This window comes from Uloborus diversus, chromosome 10 (assembly GCF_026930045.1).
Source record: "Uloborus diversus isolate 005 chromosome 10, Udiv.v.3.1, whole genome shotgun sequence".
In the NCBI taxonomy this organism is placed as follows: Eukaryota; Metazoa; Arthropoda; class Arachnida; order Araneae; family Uloboridae; genus Uloborus; species Uloborus diversus.
The window spans coordinates 126548342-126560513 of NC_072740.1; the positions used below are offsets into that span (position 1 = coordinate 126548342).

Consider the following 12172-nt stretch of genomic DNA (forward strand, 5'->3'; position numbering starts at 1 on the left):
TTGTACCAGTCTGTTCGATTTTTTGGCGCCTTGTTTACACGGAGATAAAATTGATCTGACGTGAAAATGGCTGGAAGAAATACGCATAAATTAACAGTTAGCGAGGCCCTCTAAATATGCGACAATTATTGGAAAATGAATCCGAAAACGATAATGATGAAGAAATTGTTTTCAGCGATGATGAATATGTGCCCCCAGATGAGGACAATATTTCCTCGGATCAAGATACCGTATCTAATTTTTCTGGACAATGTACTAGCAGAAAAACTATACTTCTGGGAAGAAAAGACAATATTTACATAAACGAAAAAAGTTGTCGAATTCAAATCCAGATGAAATAAAATCTGGAACTTTTGTTACAAATGGCGAGGCCCTGGAATATATGCAACAATTATCGGAAAATGAATCCGAAAACGATAATGATGAAGAAATTGTTTTCAGCGATGATGAATATGTGCCCCCAGATGAAGAAAATATTTCCTCGAATGAAGATACAGCATCTAATTTTTCTGGACAATGTAATAGCAGAAATACCGTGTGGTGACCGGGGGGTAAGAATAGTCCCAACGTAGCCTATGCGTGTCGTAAAAGGCGACTAAAATAGGTGCTCAGTGCCTGGGAGGATAGCCGGGCACCCTGCCCCTGGGGATTGTACAGGGGACTGGTCCTCCAGGTTGGGGGTTGGGCGTGGGGCTGACAACCCCACCTCGTAAAAAAACTCGCGTTTCGAAATCCAATGGAGAAAATAACCCGACTGTTTTACGAAAACGACCTGGAAAACGGACAATGGACTTGAGAATTGGAAGCTGGAATGTTTTGTCTTTATACAAAAGTAAAGCACTTTTACCAAAAATGAGATGGTTGGATTCTGTTGAATCTGACTTCGATATTCTCAAAGTTAAAAATTGGAAAACCCAGGCAAAAAGTAGGACGTCTTGGAAGATTCTCCAAAGGAAGGCCTTGGCCCACCCTGGGCTGTCGAGCCAACTATGATGATGATGTAATAGCAGAAAAAATACTTCTGACTACTACTGACTGGTAAGAAACTAAATATTTCTATTTCAGCTGTCTGTATCTCTCAGTAACTGTATACAATATTCCGTATTGTAGTATCTTATTTTTTTATCACTTATTATAACAATTTAATGGTTAAAATAAATAATTGTCATTGCCAAATAGTTACAGCATACTTTTAGCATAACAACATGGGTTTTCATTGATTGGGGTCAATTTGGCCGAGCCCGCGGTTTTCGGTATACCGAAACTGCCGCGGTTCTAGTGCTAAGTAAACAAAATGGTGGTAGCTCATAAATCTATGAAATTTTGAACATGATTATCTGTTATTTAACTGATACTTTGGGAAAAAAGCTAGCAAATTATGACAATAAATCGACATCTAAACAGCAATTCTTTAATAAATAGGTCTTTAATGCTTTAATATTCAGGTATTTCTCTTCTTTGCACAAAAAACGCCAAGAAACCCTTATGGGCGACAACTCACAACATACGATAAGCAAAGGGTTACCCAGCAGGGAATTCCCGCTTTCATCAGTTGCGTCAGTTTTGGCAACTTAATCTGGCAAAATGGATGTTTTCCCTCCCGATCTGCAAAACCATAACAAATTTCTATTATGTGAAGACCAGTACATAGAGCCATTAAAGTACTTCATTCATCCTCTCAAAATTTAAGAAATAATAAATAATATTTTCATTTGGAAAGTTTGAAAATTGTGAAACTTATATTATGGTGATGTCCAAAATCTGTTACTTACATTGGAAAAGCTCGAAAACTGCAAAACTTATATTATGATGATGTCCAAAATTTGTCACTTACAGACTGATCATTAAATTTGCTAATTGAAAATTTTTACAAATACCTGTTGTCTTTTTATGTTTATATATGATATTCTAGGTGTATATACTATGCAATAAAACCAAAATTGACGTCAAATTGTAAAATTTTTAAAATTGCTCAGAATCAACTTTGCTCCCACCTTTTGAGAACTACCCATTCTATTAAATGACAAGTGTCATGTGTACCTAATGTGAAAGGAATTTTTTTTAAATATGAGATTTCCGAATTTTTTTGGGAAAAGAAAATATTTTTGTCCATTTTATCCCCATTTACTAACTTATTTATTTTTGAACAAAAAATAAATGTACCATATGATGAAGAATATTTCAACTGTTAGTTTTAATTTCAAAGCCCTTGGGCAAAAGGCTTTCGTAAAATGCGGTACTTTCACATGAAGTTAAAAAGAGTTTACCCTACTTTCCTTTCAAAAAAAAAATGTTATGTAAGATTTTAAACTTAAGATTACCTTCGGCATGAAAAGCAGCTAATGAAAGAGAACCTATTGCCTTTTACAAAGGAAATATTTTACTGTTTTTCCTTTTTATTTACACGTTGTATTTTGTACATTCTTAATTCTTCCCCCCACCCTTCCCCTTTGTGTTAATACTCATGATCTCATTCTTTCTCTCTCTCTCTCTCTCTCTTTTTGCCAAACAGAACACAAAAATAATAATATTTATCCTTAATTCTCTTTAGCCTCTTAGACACAAAATGCTCAAAACAATTAAATAAATATTTTTAACATATCAAAAATTAAATACTTAGAAGTGTTAATCTAAGGAGTATCAATATAACTAATGGAAATAATAAGCACTTATCATGAAAAAATTATTTGATTTTGCTTCAGTAAAACATACCTTGTCTAAGCAGACAGTCAGATCTTGCATGTGTATAACTTTTCGAACAGCAGCACTTAAATCTGCAAAAGCTTTTTCCCACTTGTCATTAACACTAAATAGTTCCACAGACTTTATGTTCAAAGACAGCACAATATCATCTTCAACATACTTCAAAATAACGTTATTGCAAACAATTGAAATATTACTAATAACACGATTTATAAGACTTTGTACATATCCAGGTGGTGCTTCAATAACTTCAGGTCTTTTTAAAAGCTTGTTGCTGGATATCTTCTTAGATAATAAAACTGTCTTTGCATCACAGTCAGGAACATCACTATCAGTACACAGTTTGAGAATACATTCAATTGTATTAATAGTAATGATCACAGGTTCAGATCCTAATTTAGTCCATGGAATGTGTATGCGCAATTCATGAATATGGCCATTTACAAAAGTAAATGGCAATTGCAGTTCTTGTTCCAAAACATCAAGTCTTAAATCCAAATTGCAAAACACAGCATCTCCACCCCATAAAGAAAACTGAAATAAAAGAACTATAGATTAAACATTCATAACAAGGTAATAATCACTTTTTCTACCGTCTTTGAAATACTGAAACATTTCCATAAGAACTCAAATACAAGAACTGATTCGGGAGTTTTAGTTAGGGAAGGAGGCTCAACAGGCTACGTTTCAGGAGAAAGGGGAAACAATCATTAATAATGCAGTATTATTTTGAAGTTAAAAGTGTTATTTATCACAAGATTTGTCTTGTTTTCTTCATAGAACTTAATATTATTTGCATTACTATTGAAACTCCAAACTTCTCTTGGATTATTGTGGGGGGAAAAGGGGACACATGTGAACATGGTATGTTTTACTAGGATAACGTCAAGCAAAAAATCTCAAATCTCCAGCAATAACAGTACCAGCCCTACTTTTTAACCCAACTTTCAGAGCAAGAAGCTAGTTTATGTTCCTGCGGTGACAGCTTCTTTGTTTTAGCTGATGCTGATGTACTTTTATCACTGTCTTCTCAGTGTAAAAACATATTTTAAACTAACTAATAAGCTAAATTTAATTATTATGAACCATTATATGAACATTCACATAAATTTATGCCAATGTTCAAATTTTGTAATTAAATTAAAATTTCTTTATTTTTAAAAATTACATCTGAGGTAGATGCCGGGGCACTTGTGAATGCAACATGTAGGGGCACATGTGAACAACTCTCATACCCTCTCTGCATATATAAATATTAGTGTACGCTTATTATAAGTGCTGTAAGAGATGTAGATATTTATAATTACTATTTTGCTGCAATCAGTTTGTAAATGTATTGTTAATTATTATTACGTAATTACTAATTATTTATTTTATTATTTTCAGTTTTTTTATTTGTTAATTACTAAATAGTTAGCTAAAAATTTAGTGGTATATAATGTTTGCATGGAAAATTAAAGACAAAATATTTTTCTTTAACTAAAAACTGAAGTTTAGAAAACTTATTAAATTCATCATCATATTCTGTAGGAAGCTTAAACGTACTATATAACAAGAATATACTTTACATAATAAAATATTCTTTGCATTGTTTAGTCCTATAAGATTTTTTCTTGTTGATCCATTGATTAGAACATGCTATGAAACTTTAAAATTTGACTGTGAGCAGAGTTCTATAATTCAGAAAAAAATATTTTCTTAATGCAATTCAAACTGACACAGTATACCGTATTTACCTGCGTATAACCCGTGGATTATCTTTTAAAAAAGGCAAAGTTTATGAGGTGCGGATTATAGGCTGCCGCGGATTATCTGTGATTTTTTTTAACACCAACGCTTCGCTTCGACGCACCAATAGAGACCGTAAGCCGACTGAATGTTGTTTATTTTACATTGCTTGCATGTTCCTTCTCACTCCCTCCCTGAATGTTGGTTATTTTACGTTGCTTGCATGTTCCTCTTACACCATTCAGGCCCTATAAAATAATCAACATTACAGTGAATTAGGAAGCCATTTGCACAAGATAAGACCATTTGCTCCTTTGTCTTGACTATGTTTTTCAAGTAATTAGCGAACTATAATCTTGATTTCAAAAAGAAATCATTATAGATAGATTATATTTCAGATTAATATTGATTATGCCTTCAAAGTAATTACCTTTTTACGATTTTTGTTTAGTTGCTCAAGTGGTATGTTAAATTCAAACTTTTTTTTTACATAGTATTATCCGCGGATTATATGAAGCTTTTTTTCTTCAGGCCGATTTTAGGATCTGCGGATTATAGGCCACCCACGGATTATATACAGTAAAATACGGTAAGTTACAAACCCTTGAATGTAATTTGTATATACGTATATGCTTCATTATAACGAGTTTTTCATTGAAATATAATGCTCATCCTGCATTTTTCAATCATGTTCACATGTGCTCCAAGCTTGTTCACATCTGCCCCCCCCCCCCCGATAGTGGCATATGTGAACAATTGAAGACATTTTTTAAAAATTCCTTAAAGTATTGAAATATTTTTTTTTAATCTGAAAAAATTCCATGGCACAAAGAAAAGACTATTCAATCATAGGGACTCTTTTTCTGTGAGAAACTGAAAATATTTTCTAAGAAATTAAGAAATGAAAAAAAAAAATGTTCACATGGGCCCCCTTTTCCCATACATATTTAGAGCAAGAATGGAACAGCTCCAATATGTATCAATTAATTACTCGAATTCCAAGTAACAAAAGAAGTCTTTCCTAAAAAGCACAACATGTTTATTTGACACTAAAAATTAACTTTGGGAAGAATAAAGTCAATCCGGCAGAATGCAGGATCCTGTGGGATTGGCCCGTTCCAATCCCGAAAACTTGCGAGACTGAATTCGCTGTGGGATTGGAAACCCTAGATTCATCACTGGAAAAAAACACAATGGTAAATCCTCTTATCTGATCCTCTGATCTGAAATAAATTCAGTGAAGAAGAATTCATTAAAACTGAAATACAGTAGAAGACCATTATAACGCACACCTTGAGGGCTCATCTTTAGTGTTATACAGATTTTGACATTACTGTAAAATTCCAAAAGTAACCCCCTATCAATTATAGCCCCCCCCCCCTTTTTTGTGGAAAGTGAAATCAATTTAAAATCCTGAATATACCCCCCCCCCCCCTCTTCACCTGAACATTTTCCAATCATCTTTATTTGCCACTCCCTCCAAAATAAGAAGGATAGCATTTTCTGCTTTACTTGGAAAGCATTTAAAAAGGTTCAGTTTCCCCCTCCATGTGCAGTTTTGCTTTTCTAAAAAAAAAAAAAAGAAAGAAAGAAAGAATCCACAATGATTTAAACAAAAAAGGAAAAAAAGTGGTCTCCCCGGTTTATTCCTTTCAAAATGTCTAGACTCCTTTTGATGCAAGGGCGTCTTTTTTTTTTTTTGTTCATAAGTATTACTAAAGAAATTTATACGATTGTACTGCTTTTTATTCATTTTGGAAGGAGCATTTTTGTTCTGATTTGTGAAACTGAACGATCTTCAACATGGCGACATTTCGAAAATGTGACGCCGTTTTAGAAACGCGTTGCTTAAAAAGTAGTGCGAAACTTAAAAATAACCTTTTTTAAAGGAGAAATAATGTAATTGAACAAGTTTAGGATCATCAGAAATGTAAATTTTACTAAATCGAGTAAGAGATTTGTCTGTGTTTGCGTTCGCGAACTTTGTAAAGTTCAGTTTTCGAAATTACGATCTTCGTAACGAATTTGCGGCCGTGATTGTGATTTTTGCTTCTATTCTGAAACAAGAACATTAAGATTTTACTTCTTTTACCTTATTACATTCAGTACATAACGAATTTTCAAGTGATAAATTATAGGGGTTTTACCAACTTAAGGTGCAAAATCCTTTCTTTCGAAAAAAAAATGGCGCCCTCATGCAATTTATTACTACTAGAAAATTATAACAGGTTGTTTTTAATTAATTTCTCTTTCTTCATTAATATTAACTCTTATTTACTTATTATTTCTTTTCTATACTCTAAAATTAATACTACTAAAAACAATTATTTTGGCTAATTTTTCAGAAAAATCTCGATTATAACCCCCCCCCCCTTCTGAAATCGACAAGTTTTGTTTTGAAAATAGGGGGGGGGGCGTTACTTTCGGGATTTTACGGTATATAGATCATTTCACAAATTTTGAAACTAATATTCAGAATGTATCTATATATTTGCACTTCAGGATAAGTTTTTAATGTAATGAGCATTAAAGCATTCTGGGGGTCCTAATAAGTCAGGATTTAAAGTTTAGCCAACAGTGCAGCATTGCTAGCAACAAAGCCAATAAGATGCTTGGGTTTATCAATAGATCTATTTCAAATAAATCTAAAGAAGTTCTTCTGCCCTTATATAGAAGTTTGGTAAGACCCCATTTGGAGTATGCTGTTCAGTTTTGGTCTCCTTATCTTAAGAAAGACATTAATGTATTGGAAAGGGTTCAAAGGCGGGCTACAAAGCTAATAAGTGGACTTTCCCACTTAGATTATGATTCCAGGCTTAGAAGGCTAAAAATGTACAGTCTTGAGCAAAGAAGAGACCGAGGGGACATGATTCAGCTGATTAAATTTATTAAAACGAAAGATGTTACGGGGCTAAAGTTTAGCACTGAAAACAGGACAAGGGGTCATTGTTTTAAGCTATTTAAATCTCAGGCTAACATGGATATTAGGAAAAATTATTATTTTAGCAGGGTAGTGGAACCTTGGAACAATTTACCGGAAGAGGTGGTAATGAGCAAAGGAGTAGACAGTTTTGAGAGGGCCATTGATCTTCACTGGGGATTGTAAATTGACTATAGGACCAGTCTAGCTGGGCCCAGAGCCTGTTGCTGGTCGTCACTTTTGTATTTTGTATTTGTATTTGTAATTATACAATATGATACATACATTTTTATTTGCAAATAAATAAGTTTCATATTCAAAGGAAAGTGAATTATCCTACACTTCTGCTAGCTTTATGGTTTGCATAACAGCTGCAGTTTCAAGAGCAATCTTTTTTTTTACTCTGAAAACTAGATTTTATTTAAAAACTTTGAATTAAGATGGAAAGATGAACAACTGTTTCAAAATTTAATTTGCTTAACAATTTATATATACAGATACAGTAACAGAACAGAGGGGGGTTTTTTAACTGTAAAACTTACCGCTTGCTTTTGAAAAGTTGCGTGGTTTATAAAGAATTGCGTTATACAGGTTGGCCTTATAAAGGTATTCAACTGTAAAAGCATGGTTACTAACAAATATTTATATTTAACTATTTATATACATAAAAAAATATGCCTTAATCATTCATTACTTGGATCTTAAGAGAAAAAAAATTGAAGAAATTAAGCAGAACAATAATATTGATAACTATACTGTAAAGCGATTTTAATTAAATTAGCATAAAACTCAAGATGCATGTCAAATAAAGCATTAAATATCTTTGCATTTAAGAAAGACATTTTAATACTTACAGTAATTTTTGGTAGAAACGCCACATTAGCATAATTGCCACACCCTCATGAAAAGTGTTTCAGAAAAATTTTAAATGCTCAGAAATACCATATCGTCTAGAACGCTGCACTTTAAAACAAAGATTAACTCCTCCATGGTGTGTCAGAATAGATAATATCCATTAAAAAGCATGTAAAAAAGAAAGAATTTACAGTATATACTTGTGTATAACTCTATCCCCCAACTTTAAAAGAAAAAGCGAATTCCTGTGTCTAAATTGATTTCAAATTTTTTGAGAAAAATTTGGAACATTTTGCTGCAGTTTTTTTTTTTTTTTTTTTTTTTTGCAAATAAAACTCTTTACAAAGAAAGAAAATAAAATACAGTGAAGCACCGTTTATAGGTTTCTCTTTTATACGTTTTTATCAATTACACGTTTTTTAAATTGATCCCTCTAGAGTATAATACACATTAACGTACACCTATTATACGTTTTTTCATTTATACGCTTTTTCATACAGTCCCTTCAAAAATGTATAAACGGTGCTTCACTGTAGTACAATCATGTTTATAATGTAGACTGATTGAACATGAAAAAATTTCATTTTGGCAATGTTTTAAAATGGTTCGTTCTTTCCAATTTCTGTTATCTTAAATTCCTTTTAAGGTTTTTCATTACCTTTTTTGTTTAAAAAAATGGGATCCATTTTAATTGCAATCAACGATATAAAAAAAATTGTGGACAGGAAATTCAGCTTTTCCCACTTTTTTGAACATTCCACCGTTCGCTGTAATCAAAGTCTTTAATTAACGAGCATGTAATATAAATGAGAATGTATCAGTATTTATTTTTTCGTTACTTTGTTAGAACAGTTGGAATGAAACCAGTGTGATAAAAAGAAACCCTGAAGAAAAGTTGATCACAAACTCTGCATTGGCAACAAAGCCGCATCTCCGAAAATTTAACTTTTAAACAGGTAAATCTGGCGGCATTTTCTTAAACAAATTACTGTATTTAAACCATGGCAAAAAAACATTGAAATAAAATTACCACTTTTTACTTCATTATTATTGTTATTGAAAATTATTTATTTATTATTGTTTTTTAGTGAATTTAATATTGAGGCAATGATTCTTGCTACTTCAATTTTTTAAAAAAAGTAAAATTACCCCGCTTTTTCCAAGTTAAATTCCTTGGATTTGTCCTCCCTTTTCTTTTTTTTTGTGATATTTGAATTTCCTCATTTTTAAATATTTCCCTGTGGCGGGACAACCCTGAACATAGGGATTTTTAAATGCTTGAATATCCCTTTCCGTTGCATATACGTATGCAACGTACACCCATATTTTATCACGCAGAAAAATTTAGAGTTTATTCGACTCATCAAATTGAGAGTCTCTCCCCCCCCCCCCTTCCTCAAATGTATAAGTTTGGCTCAGCTCAGTTCCTTGTTCTGTGCCACAAAGGGTTAAACATACCACAGCTAAAGTATTGAATTTAAAACAAGTTCTTCTTGAAACATCCTATTGCTACAAGCGTAGTTCATATTTTGATAGGCAAGCTTATTTAATGCTTGTTCACTACATTTCTACTCTGAAAATAAAGTCTTGTTCTTTAATGAAAAAATAATACCAATATTATATAGATAAAAAAACACAATAACAGTTTTATGACAACCTGTTTTAAAATATTAATAAACTAAATAAGAACTTAACCACACCCTAGTGAACAAAGAAAATAAAGGAAATTTGTAACAAATTTCCAAGCAATGGAATTGAGCAAAGCAAATACTAATCTGCATTCCTAATTGAGATTGAGTTTAAATGAAAAGTATATGAAAATACTAACCTGTGAGTCTTCAGGTTTCAAGTTCTTAATATATTTATCAACATAATTGAGCAACAAAGGAGTTATGTAAGATTCTAACTTGAACATTTTTCACAGATCTAGATATCAAAAAAAAGTACACTTAATAGCAATCCTGCAGAAAATTTTAAAAATTCTAAGCATAATATGTTGCGTACGTTTCATAGAAAATACGCAAATTGAACATTTTAAAAATGAGAGCTATTTTGATTGGATGACAAAATAAAAACTTTAATAATGTAATTGGTGAGAAAACAAAACATTTAGTACGGATTACCGATATTCTTGAGAAAAAAGCCTTAAAAATAAATCAAAAATTCTACGCAATACATTTCGTGATATTATTTAACAAAAGGGAAAAGTACGACCAACTTGAAAAATACAGAAAAATTATTTGGCAGATACTACTTCTTTACCTGTTTACATGAAATTACAAATGGGATAGGGTGTGAAATATAATATCAACTCTTAGTACGAGAATATTTGAATTCATTTCGGCTAGTGTTTTTCATGAAAGGTGAAAGCAGGTTTCACTTTTCAGTTGAATGATAACGAAATAAAACACGAATACAGAACTTTTGCTTTCGTTGACACCGGCCACCGTAAAACGGCACCAATCTTCCAGGGAAAAGTAAAAGCGACTTCGCCTCTGTTTCTTCCCCATCTGATTTTCCCCACACCAACGCCAATAAGAAGCCAGATTCTTTTGCTTGTCGCCAAATACTATAGACACGTTTAGTGTGACGCGAGGGCTCTTTTGTTGTTCATTGTTGCATTGTTCAATGTGGTTCCAGTGTTGGATTTTAAATCGGATGCGTATAGCTTTTTTTTGTAACAATCAATGCCAACTTCTAGTGCATATAATTGCTCTTATACAAGCATCAAAATATTAAAACTTCAGCGAGAACGGTTCATCTGTGACAGGCGCGGATACAAAAAAAACTTTTGAAGGGGTTCGGAACTTGAATAGCGCATCCTCCCCCCTTCCCGCTACAATGTTTCATAACAAAGTTTTAATGACTTTATTTTTAAATGTTTCTTTTAGGATCACTTAGGGCCTTTTCGTCTACTTTTAGGTACATAAATATTATACACTGATATGCTTTGAATGTGGACGTAAAACATCTTTAACATTTCAGGCGTATAAGGGGTGCCCACAAAAGGGGATTATGGCGCAAGTTGCGCAATCAAAAGTTTTTTTGGGCGGAGAGGGTTTGTTTTAATGTTTTTATTTATTTATTTGAATTTATTTATTGATTAATTTTTAATTTAAATTGTTTATTTTATTACATTTCATTCTGTTTATAATTTATTTCATTTATTTATTTAGTGTGTGTGTGTATGTATGTCATTGGCGTAGCACAGAACTTTTCTGATAAAATAATCGCAATAGCAATTAAAATTAAATAAATAAAATGAAATAAAAATATAAATACAACAAAAAAAGAGAGCAAAAACAAATGAAAACTTTTAAAAAACAGAAAGAGGATTGAGAAAAATGGGGGGGGGGATTTGTGACATTGAACTTGGGGAGGGGATGGGCACCCCTGAAGGGAATTAAATACTAAACCCAATATAACATCACCGAGATATTATAAAATGAGCGGCTTTAATTAGGAACATTGTCGTACTGATTATAACACGAGGGCAAAGCTATTAAATAAACCCATACCTCATTTGAGTTTTTATAAATTAATTTATATTTTAGCTGTAAAATGTCATGTAATTAGAAAAATCATAACATCATAACACATAAGTTTTATTAAAGAATTCAGGAACTCTGACCCGGATCTACGTACCCGCAGACTAGGGAGGAATCCACAGGAGGGGGGGGGGCGACGGGCCCAGCCCCCTCCCCCGAAACACTTTGCAACGTGAAATAGAAGAAAGGATTTTTTAAAGTCTTAACTGGGTAACTATTAAACGAGTGAAAATTTGAAGAAATGCAGAATAAGCAATTGGTTCTCATTAGCTGCAAAGCGTACTTAAAATTTCGGTACTTATTAGGGCTTCCTGCTCTCTTTCCCAATTCAATTTAGGGCCGTCCAGGACCAAGGCAGCCCCTTGGTCAGTTTGGTAGACTTCCCCTCCTCCCCCAAAAACTCTTAAAAAACTTACAA

At 32.6% G+C, this 12172-nt stretch overlaps 1 protein-coding gene across 1 annotated transcript in view; it reads right to left on the reverse strand.

Moving 5' to 3' along the window:
• Positions 1-10121, reverse strand: part of LOC129231171 (intermembrane lipid transfer protein VPS13B-like) — a 49182-nt gene extending 39061 nt beyond the window's left edge. Inside the window, exons 1-2 of the mRNA XM_054865419.1 lie at positions 10035-10121; positions 2713-3237 (exon numbers count right to left, since the gene is read on the reverse strand). Coding sequence (XP_054721394.1) covers positions 2713-3237; positions 10035-10121 — 612 coding nt within the window. The remainder of the gene's footprint in view (positions 1-2712; positions 3238-10034) is intronic.
• Positions 10122-12172: the final 2051 nt, after the last annotated feature.